This window comes from Neopelma chrysocephalum, unplaced genomic scaffold (genome assembly GCF_003984885.1).
Source record: "Neopelma chrysocephalum unplaced genomic scaffold, ASM398488v2 Primary Assembly neopelma1_42b, whole genome shotgun sequence".
Taxonomy (NCBI): domain Eukaryota; kingdom Metazoa; phylum Chordata; class Aves; order Passeriformes; family Pipridae; genus Neopelma; species Neopelma chrysocephalum.
This window is the reverse complement of record NW_020897701.1, coordinates 4,992,646-5,014,089: the sequence shown is the minus strand read 5'-3', so window position 1 is coordinate 5,014,089 and position 21,444 is coordinate 4,992,646. Positions and strand designations below refer to the sequence as shown.

General features: G+C 42.7%; 1 protein-coding gene across 2 annotated transcripts in view; it reads right to left on the bottom strand.

Moving 5' to 3' along the window:
- ELOVL6 (ELOVL fatty acid elongase 6) overlaps window positions 1-21,444 on the bottom strand; it is an 80,155-nt gene that overhangs the window by 25,593 nt on the left and 33,118 nt on the right. The window contains exons 1-2 of one of the 2 annotated variants that reach the window (XM_027677033.1): window positions 8,669-8,745; window positions 2,536-2,667 (exon numbers count right to left, since the gene is read on the bottom strand). In XM_027677033.1, coding sequence (XP_027532834.1) covers window positions 2,536-2,667; window positions 8,669-8,730 — 194 coding nt within the window. In that variant the 5' untranslated portion in view covers window positions 8,731-8,745. Of the gene's footprint in view, window positions 1-2,535; window positions 2,668-8,668; window positions 8,746-21,444 lie in introns of those variants that run through there. The other variant, XM_027677032.1, reaches the window with a different exon arrangement.

Sequence of the window (21,444 nt, the reverse complement as noted above, 5' to 3'; positions counted from 1 at the left end):
GAAAGCACAGCGGTGCTGAAGCACCAGGTAATGGATCTTCAAGTGAACACTTATAAGAAATCTTCATCACAGGTTTTAATGATTTCTTTGGCATTTCCTCTGTTTTCTAGGCAAAAAGTCAAGGGGGTTTGTATGGGATTGCATGTTGCTATGGAAGTTACAAAGGTTTCAGCCTCTGTCTTACTGCAAGCATTTGGAGTTGTTTTTCCCCCTTCCCTATTTCCCTCTTCTTCATGCTACTCAGTGCCTCAAAAGAGCAAAGCATAGTTGTAATCAACTGATGTCCACTAGCAAATTCAGCAGGTTAAATGCACAGTGCTTTTGTGTAGGCCAAACATCTCACACTGCTGTTCAGCTCTTCCCTCTCCACCCTGCTGTCTCATTTCCTGACACAGAGGAAAGTGTAAGTTCTGCAGTGCTTGGGGAACGTTTGTCCCTGAATTGTGTTATTTGAGCTGATGGAGGAAGCAAACCCTGCAGTGTTGAATCTTCTCTAACTGTGCCCTTCTGGCCAATGCTTCTCATCTGCACAAGTAGAGCTTAACTTGAGTGCCTGCACTGAGGTGGTCTCTGTGGCAGATTCATCCTGGCAACTTGTAGCTTTAAAACCTGAAGTCCACAGTTTTTATATCACCCAGCATCACTCAGCAGCTCATGCTGACCATGAATTAGCTATTTCATACGATTATGATGGGAAATTACAATTAGAAAGTAATGAATAGGTTGATTTCAAAGTCCATCTAAACAGTGTAGTGTAAATTCATGCTATTCCTTGATCGCTGCATTGATCATGTATGATTTTGGGATGAAATTAACTAGTGAAATTGCTTTAAAAACCTCAACACGCAAATGTTAGCCACAGACCCACTTCAAAATAATGTGATTTTTAAGTTTGCTCTACACATCTCATGCAAAGGACAGTTCTGAAATCATGCTTCACCCCCCCAGACTGGGAGTTAAACTACAAAGCCAGTGTAAGCCAGCTAGTTTCTGGTATCTATATGCAATAAGAAAGTGCAATCAGAATGTGCATTTTGGGATCCTGCTGACTACAAACCACTTCAAAAACTGATCCTCAAATGAAATGCTATCTAGCAACCAATTCAACAGCTGTTGAAATTCAGCCATTACTGTAACAAAGGACAACAATTGCTTACAGGACCTTAACGCAAAATGATGTTAAACACAGCCAGAAGTACAGCATCAAATGCAACCAGATGAAAATTGTAAATTTTCACAGTGTTAGAACTTGCTCTTAAAGTTATCTAGATTGCTAAATATTTTGTCTACTCTGAGATATTTTTAAGGTGTTGAGGAACAATTAAAATCAAGCCAAAATAAAGTTCTTCTGTTAGCATGCTCTAGCTGTTAGAAATACAATTTATTTTCCCCTACCAGAGTTTTGGGAAGTCTCAAGGTGATATAATTTTGGAGACAAAAAGGAAAAGTCATGAAAAAACCAAACTTCTCCATTCCTGCTTTATTTCACTTTGTAAAACCTCTCAGCTAAAATTGTTCCCATGCTGTGAAAAATCATGCACCATTCACAGCTGCTCAGTAAGCAAACCTGTTTTATGTACTTGTGAATTAATATAATCAGTAATTATTACACTGAAATTAGAAAAAGATACAGGTATCAGTGTTTGATAATGGTTTGTAAATCTACAATTTACAGTCCCAATAAGCACTGAAATGGTGGATAACCCTTGGGTCATCTGTGTACTGTTACTAGTAAATTGTACCAAAAGTTCATTTGTTTGCAAGGACTATTTTTATAAGCATTTGTTTTTTCATTCATTTATCTTCAGCCTCATTAAAAATTAGCATATTGAGCAGCTAAAATGGAATTAAGGTTGGTCAGTTGTATTCCTGACTTCAACAATTATCCAGAATCTGAACCTGACATTGCCCAGACTCGATACGGTATCACAGCTAGACTGAGTGACACACAGCCAGAGAGATGTGCATCACTAAAAACCAGCCTTTCCCTGTGGAGCCACCTTTTTGCTGCACTCACAAGCAATTTGTGATGGAATAACCAGAAGCCAGATCCTGATTTCAATTACAGTGGTCTAATTTACCTGTCATCAAAGCAGTGACCTTAGGTTTACCTCACTGTAATGGAGAGCAGAGTCTTGACTAAATAGTCCATATATGCACACATAAAAATGTAATACGACTAGTAAGTGAGAACAAGACTAACATCTTAATATGTTTATTTCCACTTGTAGCTTGCATGGTAAATTTATTGCAATGATAACTGTTTTTTTCTCATGTACTTCCTTATTTTCACCTTTGTTCTTCAGGAGGGTTATTGATTTCTCTCCTCTTCAAATGCTGTATGATCTGGCAAGTCAACGGGGAACCATTTCACTGGTGAGGAGTGGATCAGGATACAATCCTGAACAGCAGAACTAAAGAAATGCCATTTTTGGGTGAGCCTGTTGTTGCACCAGCAGTGCTGATGTATGTAAAGAACCCCAAAGCCCCTTTGTGGCGTGATGTCAAAGGCAGTTGGTGTGAAGAAGTGCCTACCTGAAGACGGCAAGGCTGAGAGACCAGAGCACTAGCGGTTTCCTCAGTTCAAATTTTGCTCGTTTGTTCATTAGGTGCCGACCACCAAATATAAAGGCAGCATACAGAGCTGAAAACAGGAACGATTTCTTCCTGCAAAACAAAACCAAAAAACACCTGTCAAGTGTTGAATTAGTATTAGGTACACAGCAGAATCACATATGGACATCACCGCTAAGGGCTTTTGTATTTCCTCAAAAGAAAACTCTTTTGAAGACGTTCCTGCATCCCAGCTGAGTTTATAATTTCTGTATGAATCTACATGCCTACACATAGAGTCAGGGCCAGGTGCAGGCAAAACTGACCCTGGGGAAGTTCTGAAAAAGAACACCCAAATTTGGCTTCCATTCTTCCCCAGTTTCTAAAGACTGAACTTCTGTGAGGAATAGAATAGATACTGCAGAGCCCAGACACACTTCTACAAGTCCAACATGGCCGATACTTGAACCACCTGATCACATTTTGTGCCTCATTTATCTTTTTCATATAAATTCTTGTTTCCTGCAGGATCCTTGCTACCTGGCAATTTAGTGTCCAAGAAGACACTTAAAGATCATGAGCACTGCAACACAACATCATGAGCCTCATGAAAAGCAGAGAACCAGCAAGGAGAGGTCAATAGCCCCATAAAGCAGCAGTGATCATGCTGGGTAGCATTGCCCTGCGGCAAAAAGCCCTGCCTGTGAGTGCCAGTTCAGGAAATCCAGTGCACTTGATGAAACGTCAGGCAGGGTTTTGTTAAGGAACTCCAATGATACTATTCAAATTGCAAGTTTTATTTTTAAAACTGCCTGATAGTAGTCCAGCTCAGCAATAATCACCAAACATTTGAACTCTGCTGCTATAACTCATTGTAAATCAACCAGTAGAGGTCAAAAATAGATTCGGCCTGGGATTCCTTCCCACACAGCACAGTATTACACTGACTAAGACATAATTTATGTACAGCATTAATGGTAGCCTAACTGGATGGGCATCTATTCAAGCACAGAATTTTCTCCACAAAATCTATAATTACATTCACAAATATCAATGGACTACGATTTTGCACCAGAAGGTTCTGGTCCTTTCTGGACCCCAAAAAGAAAATGACAAACACTCTCAAGAAAGGTAACTACTTCATTAACATCCCAGAAAAGGCATCAGCAAGGTACAAGACCTTTTGTTCCTTCTGATGCTGGAACCCCAAGATACAGGAGTAGCACACAGACCTGTGATCAGGTCATGGCATGCTGCCCATGCTTCCTGTTGGTGGCGAGGCTCACCCACATTGTGGTCTTGAGATTTTTTATAGGATTTTCAACTGGATGTTTAAATGAAAGTGTGTTGCTTCACCTCAAGACAAAGACAAGTATATGCTGCGGTGTCACTACTGGTACCAAGTAGGTGCCAGCTCCAGGCTCTTCCATTATGATTAGCCAGCTGAGGGTACCCCACAGCCAGTAACACATATAGCACAGCACAGTCCTGAAGGCCAAGCAATACGTGCAGCACAGTGTGGCACAACACAGCGTGTGCCTGCGCCTGCTCAAGGGAACTGGTATATGGAACACAAGACCCTTGATGGACATGGGTCTTCCTGCAAGGTTCAGAAAAACACATCTCTTTGGAAATACAAAGAAAGCACATGAGACTTCACTCGAGAGAAATGAATTTTATATAAGTTTGAAAACTAAGTAAAAACTAAGCCCAAGGAGACTGAGGCATACCAATATGGATTCAGCAGCATGTCATTTTCTGCCCAGTTAGAAACTCCTCAGTTTCTGCTGATGTGTTTATAGCTCTGTGTTGCAAGACAAAGGTAACTGCATGAAAATCTACCCAGTCCTCTGCACTGAGAAGGGAGGACCTGGTGCCTGTGGCTTCCTGGGTGAGCTTTAGCATTCATGCTGGCAAATTCCTCAGAAAGACCAGGACAACCACAGGTCCAGCAACCTCTCACCTTGCACATTGAGAGAGTCTAATTGCTATGGCAATGGTTATTACAACCAGATTCTGAAAACCACAAAGCCCTTATTCATCTCATAATACAGAAAAAACCCCATTCATTTTCACTTCTCTGGGCTTGGATTTCACAGTCAGGGAAGGGGCAGAATCACCACATTTGATCTGTATGATTGCAGTTTAGCTTGTCTGGACATCAGTAAATACTTGTTAACTAGTCCGGGTAATGATGAACCACCTCAAACCTGCTGGTATTGAACCGCCTAACTGTTTAGATAGCATTTATGGGTTACAAGATAGAAGCAGGCTGTCAGTGTGAGGATGGACTGCATTCTCAGCTCCTTCCCTCTGCAATTTTATCAGCAGCAGTGTGCAGAGCAGGCCATTGTCAACCTGGGCATGGGCGAAGGAAGGCAAAGGGAGTCTGATGGGCTGTACCCGCAGTCTGCAGTCCTGTCCTGGTTGCCCCTGGGCATCAGGAGAGATGTCTGCTCTGCATGCTTCTGCCCCTTAAATCCCCAAAAAATGTGGGCTTACAGTCAATGCAGACAGACAGCAATGCACATGACAAGGTATGGAGATATGCATACACACGTACAGCCACTTGAGCCAGGTCACAAGTAGGGGTCCCACAGGAGGGACCCTGCAGCCCCACGCCATGAGGGAGGTGTAAACCCCCCACCTCACAACACTGCAGTGGGAGTCCCTCATGCCAGAGGCATGATTCATGCATGCAGCTCCAAAGCAACCAAGAGCAGTGAAGGATGCCAGCTCGAGTAGTGCAGGATGACATCTTGAGGAGAGCAGGGGAAAAGACTGCAATACAGTGCTGCCATGCAACTGCCAACAGGGAATAGGCTAAACAAGCTGGGATGGGAGGGCATCAGGATTCAAGAGGAGTAGCTAGAGATAACTTTGCAGGAAGGCAGGCAAGAAGCAATTCATTTCTGGATCATATACAGCCAAGACTTCAACGTAATGGTTTGATTTCAGTTCTAGTTCAAGAAAAAAAGACCAGTTTGATTGAGTTAGTAGCTCAGGTCTGTTAGTTAGTAGCTCTGTGTTCTGTTTGACTTCCTTCTTCCTGAGTCAGCCAGATAATCTATATATTTACAGCAAGTAACATTTCATTTTGCTTCTTATTACTGAAACTTTTTTTGTGAGTTTAGTCAGTTTATTGAGGTCAATAGTTACATTACACTAATTTGAACAGATGAATTTTAGATCACTTTTAACAGTTTTGTAATGAGTTCAGCATTATTTACAATGATGGTAAATTGTATTCCCCCAGTATACAGCTTTGTATCAGCAGTGGCAGACATTTCACTGCATGCATGATCTGAACCACTGAGAGCAGCTTCAGAGTAAGCAGTTTCAGACAAGGAGGGACACAGTAGTATTATCTCCATCCCTCTGTTTTGACAACTGCTGATAACTTTTGCTAACTTTTAGCATTCAAAGGACTTTGAATTTTCCCCTCTTTGCAGCATAAAAATGGTTGAAAGAACTGGGCAGGCCAGGTAATAGAGTTACAAAGGGGTTGTAGAGGTATGCACTCTCAAGATATCTGATTAACTGCATTAGACTGGTATTAACCAGTTTCCTACCAGAGTTTTTATGATTGATTTTCCCAAAGGTTCATGACTATACTCTGGTTCCTGGGCTGATGACACAAAGCAGTGGCGATCTGGCAGCACTGAGTTATATCTGATAAGATTTTAGCCAAAGGAGAGTAATGTCAAACAAGCATTTTGAAAGACAGAGGTTTGGAGTTGTTCTGGAGCACTGTAAATTTTCATTTCTATTATTTGAAGAGAAACTAAATAGAGCAGAACAATGACAAAAAAATTAACCTTGAGACTAAAAGAATAAAATCCCCCAAAGTAATTCAGTAGCAGACTCGCATCCAGTAACTTCACTGTTAGCACATTCATACATTTGTCTTCAATTCTGTTCTGTAGGGTAACACAGTAGACATAAAGACAGGGCTGCCAAATCCTCCACATTTTTCTGGCATTTCTGCTTCTCACAGTTGTCTCCCACCTTCCTACATTTTCAGACTTCAGGGACTAAGTACTATCTCTACTGAATACAACTCTGTGTTTCCCTGATGAAAGTTGCCAGCTCTTTCCCCCTTTACAGGTTTCTGGAGAACTTATAAAAGGCTCTACTTGGGCTGCGGGTTACTACTAGAAAGGGAGGCAAGAGCCTGGGGCTACAGGCTGAAGATAAGAGACAGATCTTCCAGGTCAGTAGCACAAAGGTGGCTGTATCATGAGGCAAAGGGACAGGCAGAAGCAGCTGACCTGATGGGAGAAAGAAGAGGAAGGACAAATGGCAAGCATGGCAGCAAATGAGGGCAGATGGCAGCCATGATATAGATGTGAAGCTGGGACAGCATGGAAGGGAAGGAGGCTTGAAGTCCTTTCTCTGCTGAAGCCTCTGGAAGGATGCTTCCTGCATCCATGGGCACACCTATGGCAGAGAAATCGAGACAGGAAAGAAGAAAAGGAGAAGAAGTATAACTGAGAAGAAGAAGGCTGAAACTGGGGCTGATAAAGTAAGACAGAGGAAACACAACCCACCAGGAACAAAGCTTCTCCTCATTTCCAGACAGGGAGTCCCACCCACGAAAGCCCAGTCAGGCACAAAGGAGTGACAGGGACAGGTCAGCCACCCAAGCCTCAGGCAGGAAAACATAACACTGGTAATAATCCAAAGAGGAAAACAAATGGCTCAGGAGTAAGAAATCCTGACTTCTCCAGCAGCATGTTATTTATAAAATACTGAAAATACAAAAATTACGACAGTATCCTAAAATAAGAGGCCTGAGGGTGAGCCTCATGTGCAGCAGCATGAGACATCCCCGTGCCTCTGATGCAAAGTGAAATAGCCCTGAATATTGCAGTCCTGCTGAAGGAGGTGGTTTCAATCCAGATGCACTGTTGCCATTTTCCCCATGAAAATCGCAGACTGAGTCATTATTGTAGAGTTCTCTGATGTTAATGAGTAAACTGAAACAGACATATGTATATGTTATAAAACTGACTATTTCCATAGGTTTCTCCTTAATAGTTAAGGAAAAAATCCTTATAGAAATGCCCAAAGGATAACCTTATCACAGATCTTTTAACTATCTTCTCTCATGTAATACAGGATTATCTGTGTAAGAGATAATCTACATTTAGTAGAGGAGTAGTCATATGAAGCAGAATTAGCCCCCTCTTTTTACATTCTATAGGATTTTTTAAAAATTTTTTTTAACCAAGAATGCACATGCAAAGCTCATTTTTTAAATTCACTACAACTTCTCCATATGCTGTAAAGGGAGAACAACAGGTAAAAAAAAATCCTCTGCAATTGCCAGAGCAGAGTGCTTCTGGCAAGTAATTGTGCAATTTCAGATTCCTGATGTTCTTTTGCCCTTCTCCATCACCATTTTATTGATGTAAAAAAATAGGCTTACTGAAAAAAAAGAAAAAAAAGGAATGTTTGGTTGTATGAAATATAAGGGAATTTTCTTACCTGTTTCTCCCAGCTTTCAAGAGAAAACAAGAACAATCACTTGTGTTTATAATTGAAACTGCTAACTTGAGAGCCTATAACTAAAGTGCTTTAACCTGAACCCATGTGAATCACACAGCATTTCCATGTCCGCAGATCACAGGCATGGCTGGTAGCCTTGCAAAGTTACTTTCTCTCTGGTGCTTATTTAAAAATAACACATTCTGTATAAAAAAAAAGGGTGTGAAAATGCTTCTCAGTCTCTCGATGTTTCTACCTCAGAAATGCTGTCAAAACAAAGCTTTCTCTCTCTCTACACTGATATAATTTTGACAGAACCAGCAAAGAGAGATCCAATGTGTGGATATGTCAGATCTGCATATGAAAATATAATTTGTACTCCTGGTTTCGATTTGAGTTTCTGCAGCTCTTTCCCATTGAGCATACCAGCCTTAATAATGGAGAGAGAAGGACACACAGAAGAGGATATACACATGCCAACTGATTTATTCCTACAGCCCAATATCCTTTGACATTTATATTTAGCACAGCAATGATGACAGTCACACACACGTGTAGGTGACTCACTGATGATGGTCGTTGACGTAACAAGCCATCAGAGAGTAAACAGGGATGTATCTCATACCGATCATCTGATCCCTTGATTTCTAAAGACTGCCTCTCAAATGACCATTTCAGCCTCCTCATGGCAGGTACTGTTGGATGTGTGGGTCTGTGCTTCCCCCAGTGCCAGAGCAGCTCTCCAGGCACCTCTCTCCCTCCTGGGAGCAAGGGAAGAGGAGTCAGGGCCCTCGGAAGACATACCTGCCAGGGACTGTTATTCCCCCACATCTGCCTTCTCTCTAGAATCCTGTTCCCCTCACCCAAGTCATGTCATTACTGACAGACAGTACTTGTGTCATTGCCCCAACTCCTTAACCTACAGAAAAGAAAGGAACACGGTGCTGGGAGGCTGCCAGAAGGACTGCTGTGGGAACTGTCCCAAGCTCGATTTGGCTGAAAAGGATGGAGGATGAACAAGACTTGTGTGTGCACTCCTTGCTCCATGAGAGCTAACAGCTGAGCTGAGGCACAGCCTAAAGTCCGGGTCCCTCATTGCCCAGGTCCAAGAGGGAAGGATGAGAGCTGCAGGGACAACGACCTCTGAAGAGTAGAGTAACTATTTTTTTGTGGTATATCACCACGTCATAGCCCGCTCTGGTCCAGTGGAGGCAGCATCAGTTCCCCACCAGTCACCTTGCTGCCCTCCCAGGGAAACAAGCAGCTGTGCCCACCTGAACCTCTGCCCACATTGCATTGAATCAGACCCAGGAGCAGAGAAGCAGTCTTGCGTTGGCAGGGCAGGAAACAACCCTAAAATTACAGAGGAGAAACAAGGGCACGGCAGAAGGTGGCTCATGTCCTGCACCTCCCTGATGGTTGACTTTGTTTTGTTGAAATATGTTTGCCAGTTGTTTGTAACACTCATTGTTCATAGAATATACCTGTTACAGAGTACTAGCCATATACTTAAAATGTATGCAGCTAGGGACAAAAACAGCAGCAAATTTTTCTTGCTTTTTCTGTGAGTGGGAAAATGTAAGACAAGCATAAGGGTGAGAAAAGAAAGTTAAAATTCAGGAACTTTTTTTTTTTCCAGAGGCAAACTCAGCTCTGAAGCACATAAAGTCCCTTGTTCTTTATAAGCCTTATATAGGCTTGATAGAACAAACCATAAACCCATAAAAACCTCATAAACTACAATCCCAAATGTAGAAAACATCACAAGAGAAAAGAATCTCTCAAACAAAAAGCACTTCAGAAAAAAAACAAACCAAACAAACTCCAGAACTTTGGGTTTTGAAACCAAGTTGCCAAAATTTTGTTATCACTAGAAGGAAAATCAGCTTCATCTCTGGCTCTGCCCCACACTTCCTCCACTTTTAAATTATGCTTTGAATGGGGATACACCCAGTGGAGATAGCAGATGATAGTGTGCTTGCAGTGACAACAGCCACCCCTGAGTTTTCACCTTGCACAGACAGCGGTGGGTTGGATTGCTGGGATGAGCCCTACCATACCCTCCTACCCAGTTGGCATCCCAGATGACACAGTTCAGCCTGAGTCAAAGCCTATGTCACGCCACCTTCAATGCCCCCACTTATCCCCAGGGATGGGCCAGCACCTGACCTCACTGTTCCTCACACTGATCATATGTAACAAGCACTTTTGCACAACCCTCCCAAGATATTGCCAGAGCTAGGAGTTGAATCTAGCCCAAGAAGAACCATAGGAGCCTACTGGGAAAATTATGACCATTCCTGTTCCTGTTAATAGCCTTTACAGCAGGTCAGTGTAGTCTGAGAAACTCTTAAAATTCTTAAAAAACTCTTAAAAAAACCTCTCCAAATCCATTCATATTACTCCGACAACAGATCTACTTCTTAAGACAAAGGCTTGGGATTATAACAGTGACAAAGTAGGATGTCCCAATGTCCCCTTGGATCCACCATGGGTTTTTCCAGGCTTTGCTGAGGCTTTCAGGCAGTCAGTGGAGAGATGGCAGAAAGCAGAGAAGCTAATGTAGGTCATGGGCACTGGAGGTCTGATGAAAAGCTACAGTACTTTCACTTCTAATTTCATCAATGTAAATGTAAACCTCTGGCCTCCACAGTAAAAACTGGAGCTAGTAAACACAACTGCAAGTGAACTTAGGGACTACTAACCTACATCTCTCCAAGTTGAAGTCATTCTGTTTGTTCCTACATCTCATTTGAAAGCAGTTAATGAAGATGCTAGTGGAAGTATGTCATATAGACATAGCATGAAAATAACTCATCTCCAACTGCCTTAGTCCTTTGATCTGCTTTATCTGATCAAATGAATCCATGATTACAACATTTAATAACTTTACACTTAAAGGAGTACGTCAACATAAGTCCTTCAGCTCCAGGAAGCTCCCTGAAGAAACTCATATATGTTATTTATATAGACAAGTGCTGCTTTTTTAAGCCGCTTAGTAGATAGATATTTGTTTAACAGGACACAACACAACACAAGTAACAGATCAATAAGAATACTTTACTGAAGTTACCTTTGCACTTACGGAAAGCCTATCCATCACAGTGGCATGCTCAAGTCTCTCCACTATTGCAAACGCAACCTGTAAACAGTCTTGGAAATAATGTCTGTTGGATCTCAAAAAACATTTAAGTAAAAAAAAAAAGTAGTCATTCAAAATGAAACATGGAAAATGCAGGGATTGCAACTAATGTGTTATTCTTCCACCTGTCTGCCCTAAAAGACATTCCAGCAGACATTGCTTCTTTCCAGCCTTCTGCAATACAACCTCAGAAAATGATGTTGCTACAACTGTCAGTGGATTGCAAAACACAAACAAATAAAAACTGTTCTGATTTTCTTGGGAGCATTCACAGCCAAAATAGACATGTATGATTTTCCTGTGGAGCAGAGCACAATTTTAGAAACAGGTCATCAAAAAGTAATGTACAAATAAGCCCTTACAGCTAGGGCTTGGTGACCACCTAGAAAACATCACTCCATAACAATTTCAGTGCTGGAAAACAATTAAATTATCCTGGAGGAAACCAAACTGAGGGAGTGCCTGAAAAGCATAATAATTTACAATATATACCTACCACCCTTCTCTTACCCACCTAAAGACCTAAAACCATACAGACAGATCAGAGCAAGCCAGGAATACAATCGGTGGCCTATTTGATTAAAAGGGGATGCTGGTACCAGTGACATTGCAGTAATGGAGCTGTGGAATCAAATGTCTTGCTTTCAAACCCTGTGAATGCTCAGGTGCCCTGTGGAAGAGAAGGGAGCTAAATGAACTTATAGAAAAGGACATTTTGGTAGAGAAGCAAATGAAAGAATATCTTCCAGCATCCCTTACTGAAGAAAAATCAGGTCATCTGGAGAACAACTGCTCTGATTGGTCCCACAGTACTTTTGATGCATGATGTCAAGCACTGCTTGATGTATCCAATAAAATCTTCAAGGACATCTGACCTTTCTCTATTGCTGAGAGAGCAAGTGACAAAGGATGCTAATGGAAATGCTGTAGTGAACCTGGACCTAACTCTTGACTGATAGGAAACCAGAAAAAAATAGGGCAATCTTGTCATAATCTTTTCAACTACCTCTCTAAAACAAAGAGCTCTACCCAACAGCCATTTTCCTTCTTAATCAACTGGAAATCAGGTAAGAACAAATACAAAGGTGTTTCAGTGGAGCTCTAAACTTGCAACAGGAAGCAGTTCAGAGTAGCTAGGAGGCAGGTTTATGTGCTGCTACCTCCTTTCAACATGATGCTTTGCCACTTGTCCAACAAGTCCACTGGCAGAGAAGGTAGCATTAGCTGACTAAGTTATCATTAACAAATGGCAATTTCATGAACTAAACCTTACCACTGCTTACGTAAGAATTTTTTGCTTTTCATTCCCAGTGGAGGCTTCAGTCTCCAGAATAATAATAATGGCCCATCTTCGTGAACGAAGATTTGGGGAAAGGTCTTTTACCTTTCCAGCCTGCGCAATGGATTTTTTAGGTGAGACACAGCCTGCGCTGAACTGAGCCCACCCTTTAATCCTAAGGTTCATCTGCCGGGGCCAAGCAAGCTTGGACAATGGCAGTGAGGTCCTCAGGACGTAGGTTTGTTTAGAGTGTCCTTCTCATAGATGGATGGCCACACAGGGCTAACGACCTCCATCAGGCCAGGAGACCGGGATTTGAACCCGTGGTCGCAGCAGTGAAAGTCCTGCACGCTAACCACTAGGCCACCAGGGGTCTCAAGAATAATCTACTAATAAATTTCCCAGTACTTTCAACCTGTCACAATTCCTATGTCATTGACCATAATCTATAGCTTCTCCATTAAATCCAGAATTGTTTCACTTGAAATCAGTCACGGCAGTACCTTTAAAGCAGACCCTTTCAAAGGTGAAGGAAGAGGCAAACTGGCCTGAATCCAACTAAAATTCTTTGAGGAGTACATTAAACACAATGAGAAACACTGCAAGCAGTAAACTAGTATGAGTAATTTTCTAATTACTGTCAGAATTTTCAGGATCTGATGTAGACAAAATTGAAGTGGCAGGATGACATTCCTAAACCTGTAGTGGAAAAAATGAGAGCAAGGAACATAGCAAAAACTATACAATCACCAACACCCATTCCTCAGCTAAATATCACAGCGTGGCTGTTTCCTGCAGACATCCCACTTGCAGTCCTGAACCAGCCTGAAACAATCAGAATAAACCATCAGGAGTGGCACAAAGCAGTACAAAGTACATGGCATTAAAGTAGCTTATCTCTATCCTGTCAGCAATATGTTTGTGACAGCTTGTCCTGGCTTTCCACATCTGCCTACAGCTTCATGCTTGGCATAGGCCCCTTCCTCTCTCGAGGTGGCAGGACCTGCCAGCTCTCCCAAAATAAAGAGTTTTGGTCTTTTTGCTTCCAGCTCTGAAGGTTTGGCTGACTGCATTCTGCCCTCAGGCACCCCCTCACCTAATCAGATGGGATACTAAACTGCTTAGCAGTATTTCACTTTCCATCGCAGTATAAGAAGACCAGGTTACTAAAGGATTAGCAAGTATAACATTAAAGTGTTATATATACAAGAGAGTTGCCTGTCCTAGTCTCTGCTAAATCTTGGTCACAGGGGACCTGTTAAAAGATTGGAGATGCCAAAAGGAAAGAAATCACAGACAAACAAGGTGATGAATCTTGACTATGATGGAAGTGGCTGCACACATGACCTCATGAGAAGGAAAAGGAGCATTACCAGGAACACATTTTTAAACAATTCACATATATCAACAGTCAGAACTTAATGGTTATGATCATTAAGGGGCAAAAAGGAGAAAAATATCATCTCAAATGAATAAGAAAGCCTGTTAGCATGTCAATGATACTGCTTCAGATTCTTTTCAAAAAGGACGCAGCCTCTCATGAAGGCAGAAAAATCAAGTAAGTTACCTGACCTTTGTTTGTTCCCAAAGGTCACACAACTAAAATCTGTCATCTCCAAACATATTCCATTTGCTATTCTTTTTCTTAATTGAATTGTCTGCCACTGATTACCTCTGTAACTTGTGGATGTTGCTCAATTTTCTCTCCATGGCAGATTTACTAACTTATGGTTGGCCTATAAAGAGGTAAAAAAAAAAAAAATCTGTTTCAGCACAAAGCCAGGCTACTCCTAAATTAATTTCTGTATCACATAGTTAATATAGTAGAATACCCTCTATCCTCATGACCTATGCTTACCAGCTTTTTTTTCCTGTGGCTGTTGTAAGATCAGCAGTAAATCTGCCTCTTTTATCTGCCCACTGTTTCTGCCATGTTATGATCAGATGACACATGAACCTGTTTACATCAGTATCTGGTTCAAGGATGCTCTATTCCCTTTGCAAAGGGAATACAAGAGTCCTCTGGCCCCTGTGTGCAGGATCTGGTAAGCAAGAGAGAGGGGGAAGAAAGTGATCTTCCCAAAGATACTGTTTCTCAGAGAATGCCCTGAGGTGCTGCAGTGCTTTGCAACTCTCCCACCAAAACTGGTTGAGACCCCTGGTGGCCTAGTGGTTAGCATGCAGGACTTTCACTGCTGCGACCACGGGTTCAAATCCCGGTCTCCTGGCCTGATGGAGGTCATTAGCCCTGTGTGGCCATCCATCTATGAGAAGGACACTCTAAACAAACCTACGTCCTGAGGACCTCACTGCCCTTGTCCAAGCTTGCTTGGCCCCAGCAGATGAACCTTAGGATTAAAGGGTGGGCTCAGTTCAGCGCAGGCTGTGTCTCACCTAAAAAATCCATTGTGCAGGCTGGAAAGGTAAAAGACCTTTCCCCAAAAAATCTTCGTTCGCAAAGATGGGCCATTACTTACCAAAACTGGCAGCAGCTAAACCAAAAGAACACCGAGACACTGGGCACTCTCACTGCACCTGGTGGCTCCATCACACAACTCACACATGCCAAGACTGGGCATCTTTGATGCCTTCTTGCTAAGCTCACATGATCCAAGTGCCTACCACAGTCTGCATGGGCGGGGCACTCCAGTTCTGGGCATTAAGTACATACTAACAATAGCGTGCTTTCACGAGCCTCTCTCCTCGGGGAAGGTAAATGTTATCTCTTTGAGGTTGGTAATGATCAACGGAATGGCATATTTGCCACCCAATTAACTTCAGTGCCCAAAGAAAAAGTTGTAATGCCGTATATTCAACAAGTTCTTCCACTTCCATCATACTCTAGAGCAAATGGGAGTTTACTAATGTTTACTGCTTTTAGCTTTGTTTCTTCTTTAGCTAAAGTCTGCTTTGAGATTAATGAGTGTAAGCACACTATAAATGCGTATCAGAGACTTCAAGAATTACTCTGCATCTGGACCAACATTTCACTCCAGCATGTTTTCCAAACGGCAGACAGTCTTGGAGTTGAAAACATCAAGGGACAAGAGTTTACTTATGTTTTAGGGACCTACACCAGTGATTCCCCTCCTGTCCCACTGCAAGGGATTTTGTACTTTTTTTGATTTCCCCAGCTCACTGGGACTCTGGCCCACTGAAAACAAAAATATTTAGAGACCTTGACCTGCACCAACAACTGACAAACACAGCCAACCGACAAACAGCCCCTGTGTTTGCCTGCATCCTGGCTGCAGTATTGCTGTGTTGAGGTCAATTTGTCCCTGCACTGAGAGCCAGGGCAATGGTCTTGGGCATGACCTCTACTTTGCTTCTTTGGGTCTCTGAGCTTCTATCTCCACGTGGTCAGCACAGTGCAAGGGTGCACCGGCTCACATGGATGTCCAGTGCAACACTTCATTCTGGTCCTTCCCATTAGCCTGAATCACAGAGGTGACTGCAAGTGCAGAGAGACGAATGCCAGAGAGAAATCTCTGAAGAAAAATAGTCCAGTCCTCTGTCTTTTGCCAAGAAGGCACAACATCCATGTTCAAAATACATTTCAGTTCAGAAGTTTCAGTCCCATTGGTACAACAACCTTGGCCAAACAAAAACACATTCAGTTTGTGATTCATAGCAAATTATTCAATTCAGCCTACAGTTTATGTTTTTGTTCCTCTACCCATCTACTCTACCAGCCAAAAGAATCAGCATTTCCTCACCTTAGATGTTTAGCAATCTCACAGGACACTGGTGACTTGTTCAAAGATTTATCAAACCTGCAGTTGCAGAAGTTTGTTCTTTTGGGGTACTGAATTTTTATAAATACAGCTTTGCACTTCTCATCCACACTTCTGAAAAACGCTAGTTCTGTGTTACAGCTGCCACTCCACCCATCCTGCCCCACCCCTGGCAGCTTTTACCCTGAATGAAACAAGGATATTAACATGGCTACAAACTAGATCATGGACCTAACTAGACTTTAGTCACAACAGCACCAGTCGCTATTACTTAAATCGGCTTGTGCCTCTTTCTTCTTCTGTCTATTTAAACATTGTGCTGATATACACCAAAATTCCTATAGCACTGTAACACATGTTATTCATGTCTCAGATGTGCTCGTTTGCTTGGATGGCAGAAGAATAAATCCCACTTCTACTCCCCACTTACTCCTGTTAAATAATACCAGCACTACAGATAACTAAATACTACTGATAATACTACCACTGGTAACATGCAAATAATGCTCTAAAATAATAATTAAAGAAAATGGATTTACTCACAAAACAGGTGATAATGTGGCACCATGTAATTTAAATTTAACCCAACCACAGTGCTGCATTTGCATTTACAGAAATACCATAAACTTTGAGTAAAGCTACATTCAAATTATTTGACAAAATTTGTTGCTCACAGACTTTCTGAAAAGGCTCATGAATTGGTTCTATTAGACCTCCTAAAACCTACTAATGACAGTATATATCAATAAGCAAGAGTTTGGGAGTTCCTTGAGACCAAGAAAAAGCTGCTAATGATGGGCCTATGTGAATTTAGTGGCTGCAGTTATCCAAAAGAGCAATGCAAAAATGTTCTCAAGCAGCTCCTTCTCTTCCTCACCATGGTATTCTGAAGCATTTTAAACCATGCAGTCATTTAAACTATAGGGGTGGCACACTGAAAAGCCGCCTGGCATATATCCTGCAGCCAAAATGAAAATGTGAAATTTCTGGTACTAAACTTAATCATCCTGCAGCCAATATAACTGAAAAGTGACAGAATACTGTCTTCATGTCCTGGCATGGCTTATTCTTGTATGCTAATCGATTTTGACCAGCATGAGCAGTCCTGGAAAACTCTTGATATCCGAGGTTCCATGAACCCACCAGGACTAGGGCTCCTTCACACAAGGAAGGCTCCTTCACTGTTTAGTTGGTTTCCCAGCAAACCTTGTGAACTTTCTAAATTGTTGTTTCTATGGTGTGCCTGGAGGCAAAATAAAGGGCTCTGCTGTCCCTTCTGAAGCTGTCAATACTGGCCCCCAAAAAAATGGAGGAAAAACGTGGCAACAAAAAACTGAAGTAAACTAAATTCAGATATAAATACAGAATAAAGGTAGGTCCTTTTCTTTCTTTCTTTCTCTCCTCAATGCCAGACTTGCTTAACAAGGCTCCCCTTAGTGAAATTTCTTTTATAATTAACAAATGAAAAGGAAATATGCTTCCCTGCAGTAAAAAAACCCAAAACAACAAGAAGCCCAAACCAAAACGCAGCTGCCTTTTGCAATTCATTTTCATTTTTAATACTGGGAAAAGGCTTTCCTTTCTCTGCTTAAGTAGTCTTACTTTTCAGCCATCTTTAATTTGGGAGGGAGAAGGGGAACAAGCAAGTGTCTTAAATGATTCAGGATTTCTGCATTCATATTATATGATAAACACTAACAAAATAACAGTGAGAAACAGTCTCTTAGCATGCAGGCTGGGGCAAATCTATCACAACAAACACAGTGGGTGGCTGATCTCACAAGGTCGGAAAGACTATCTTGATCCTCAGCCTGTGCTAACCACACATGCATTAATTTTTTCTTTTTTTAAAAGATCTTTTGATGCCCTACATAGGCTCACACAACTCTGCCCTGCTACATGCATATTAGAAGAACCTGGCAGGTTGAGTTTGCTCTCATGTAAGGGGGAAGGTGAGGAAGGTATAAAATCGCTCCACTTGGCACCAGAACAAACCCGTAGATGCCAGCCCTAAGTATAGGCAGGAAGATGACTCCCAGTCATTAGGACATCCAAACTCTGTGAGACTCTGCTTTCCAAGTGCAAAAACATTTGCCTGCTTCAAAGATGGGGCTTGGCAAGTTTGGGGAAAAAATAATTAAAGACTAGGTGAGGGGCTGCATGACCCTTCGGGTCCCTTACAAAATAAAACTGGGCTTAGGCACTCCTGCCTGCAGCCCATCACTTCCTGGATGACTGTACTGAAAGCGATCCCTAAGAACACAGATCCAGGAGAGGAAAAGCTCAATGGTGCTTGGTACAGGAGGGTGTGACGTGAAGGTGGCAGACAAGTTTCACCTTTACCCTACAACAGATTAGATGCAAACAGAAGCACGCAAACCTGGCACCTTTAATTTGCAAAAGCTTCTCCCTTGCCTTTCCAGTAAATATGTCACTTATAATAAGAGCACGTTGCCAATGCAAACTCCCCCAGGCTGCAAGGCTGGGAGGTGTTGAGCAAGATGTACACAGTGAAACTCTGACTTAGCCTCCTGCACAGCACCACAGCAACGAAACAATATACAGCCATCCTCTGAACAGGCAACTTCCTACAAACCACCTCCTGAGGAGAGCTGCAGAGTTATCAGCATGGAAGGGAAATTCAGAGAAGGAATGAAGGAAAAGTAAGTTTGCAAGCATTGAGGCAGAGAGATCTGCTCTTGCACAGCCATATAGCGAGAGTCAACCCAGCCCAGCTGCTATATCCTCTTTTGCATCGCTTCTGCATCCTTGCAGCCCAGTGGCAAAGGATGGTTGGTCTCTGTCCCCAGGGCCCCTGAAGACCAGGCCTGTCTAAACCCCTCCGACTCAGTGACCAGGAGTTGTGAGGTGGCTTGGGAAATGTCTCATTATTCTGGACCCTGAGATGGGCTGGAGTGGCTGTAGCTGCTCTGGTAGTGGGATCAGTAGGGATCCCAAAGTGGTCCCTGTCAAGGTATCCAGCCTTCCTCCAGCACAGTGCTCTGTAGACCCAGGGGTTTTGGCTGCACAAAAAAAAAGCTGGCAGCTCAACCCAAAACAAATAAATTAAAATTAAGATTCCTTTGGGGCTGACTCATAGCAGAAGTGTAGTCTTTTACTGGCCTGTGCTTCCCTTCCCCCCTGTGCTTGCCTCCCTTGCAGCAGAACGATGAAGAACTGCAGTTTACTAGGCTCCCACACCTCCCCAAGCCAAGCCCAGCTTTACTCAGCACTCCACGTCCCTGTAGCTACAGTTTAAAGGGCTCCAGTTCAGAAGGCAACTCAGAGCCAAATGTGTAAACACCTCACTCAAAAAAGCTCACCAAGCAGTACCCATGGACAGATTACTCTTCCTTCTTTTCATCTGTTTTGCTGAAATGCTTTGCTGCATCAGTGTGTTGATTTGGCTGACAATAGTGTGTTCCTGGGAACTAAAAAGTAAACTATTTGCTAGCCCATTTCCAGTAAATATGTCACTTATAATATGAGCACGTTTTTTCCTGGCTTGGTTTGGATCAGTGGCATTATTCTGTAGTGGTATCACTACAGAATAAGACGAGGATAAAGATTTCAGGATTTGGCCCTACACTATGTGTGCAGAAAGGAGAGAGAAAGGGAGCCTGGCTCTTAGAGATAACAATATTTATCTGAGCTTAAGTCTTGGTAACGAGAAGTTTTTACCAGCTGATGCTGACAAGTCTTTTGTAGTTTCAATCCCCTTTCCAAGAGACCTCCTGAAGGACAGCACTGCACTGCACTGACAGCACTTGGCAGCTCAGCACTTGTTGCAGCAGATGCCAAAAGGGCTGAAGGGGAATTAACTGAGTCACTCTCCCACTCCAAGTCAAGTCAGCCCAGGTCACAGCTGAGGTGACGTGGAGAGACCTGCACTAATCAACCTTTAAGGGTGGACAAAGGGCTGCCATGCTGGTGTTTGCTCCCAGTTGTAAATGCGCAAGGGTTGCCAAGCTGGTGTTTGCTCCCAGTTGTTCATGTGCAAGGGCTGCCAAGCTGGTGTTTGCTCCCAATTGTAAATGTGCTTTTCCACATATTTCTCTAGCTGTGGCCATGCATGCATCAAGAAAAAACAGAATCATAAAACCTTTTAGGTCAGAAAAGACCTTTAAGACCATCAATTGACCCAGCACTGCCAAGTTCACCACTAAACTGTATCTTTAAGTGCCACATCTGCACGTCTTTTAAAAGCCACTAAGGACAGTGACTCAACAACCCTTTCTGTGAAGAAATTTTTCCTAATATCCCATCTAAATCTCCCCTGGCACAACTTGAGGCCATTTTGTCTTGTCCTATCAATTGTTACTTGGAAAGGATGTCAGTGGATGGAGCCAGACTCCTCTCCGTGGTGTCAAGCAATAGGATGAGAGACAATGGGCAGAAACTGGAACACATGTTCCATCTGAACATGAGAAAGAACTCCTTTAGAGGGTGACTAAACACTGGAACAGGTTGGCCAGAGAGGTTGTGGAGTCTCCTCTGGAGATACTCAAAAGCCATTTGGATACAGCCCTCAGTAATGTGTGCCAGGGGATCCTGCTTGAGCACAGAGGTTGGACTAGATGATTTCCCAGGGTCCCTTCCAATGCAACGCATTCTGTGATGCTGTGAAAAAAGACCACCCCACACTTCGCTACAACCTTCTTTCACGTAGTTGTAGAGAGTGAGAAGATCCACTCCTGATCCTCTTTTTCTCTAGGCTAAACAACCTCATCTCCCTCAAGCTTCCTCACAGGACTTGTGCTCTAGACCCATCACCAGCTTCACTGCCCTTCTTTGGACACACTTTAGTGCAACTTACTGGGCAGTGAGGGCAGGGAACAACCCTTGCTTAGGGCATAAGCTGGTAGAAAGCATCTATTTATGCAGCTGAGAAATACAGCCCAGCAACTCCAAGCCAAACATAAATTCTGCAGGCAAAACTGCTCTACTGCCTGTAAAATAACAAACATAGTTGTATCCCTTCCTCTTTATCTGCACAGGCCCAGTGGGAAATAACAGAGTGAGGAGGCCAAACACTGCCAAAATATGTGGTGAAGCTGCATAGAAGCAAGGAGAGACTGCACTTCTCTCTTACTGCCAGAGAAACACTTAGGTCTCAGCCAGAGCTCAGAGGCATTAATGGAAAATTCCCTAAATTTCAGAGCACTTTGGAGAGATTGCATATTAATTGGTGGACTCTTGTTTTTGTCATTTTCCACCCCTAAGTCAAACAGCAAAACTCAACA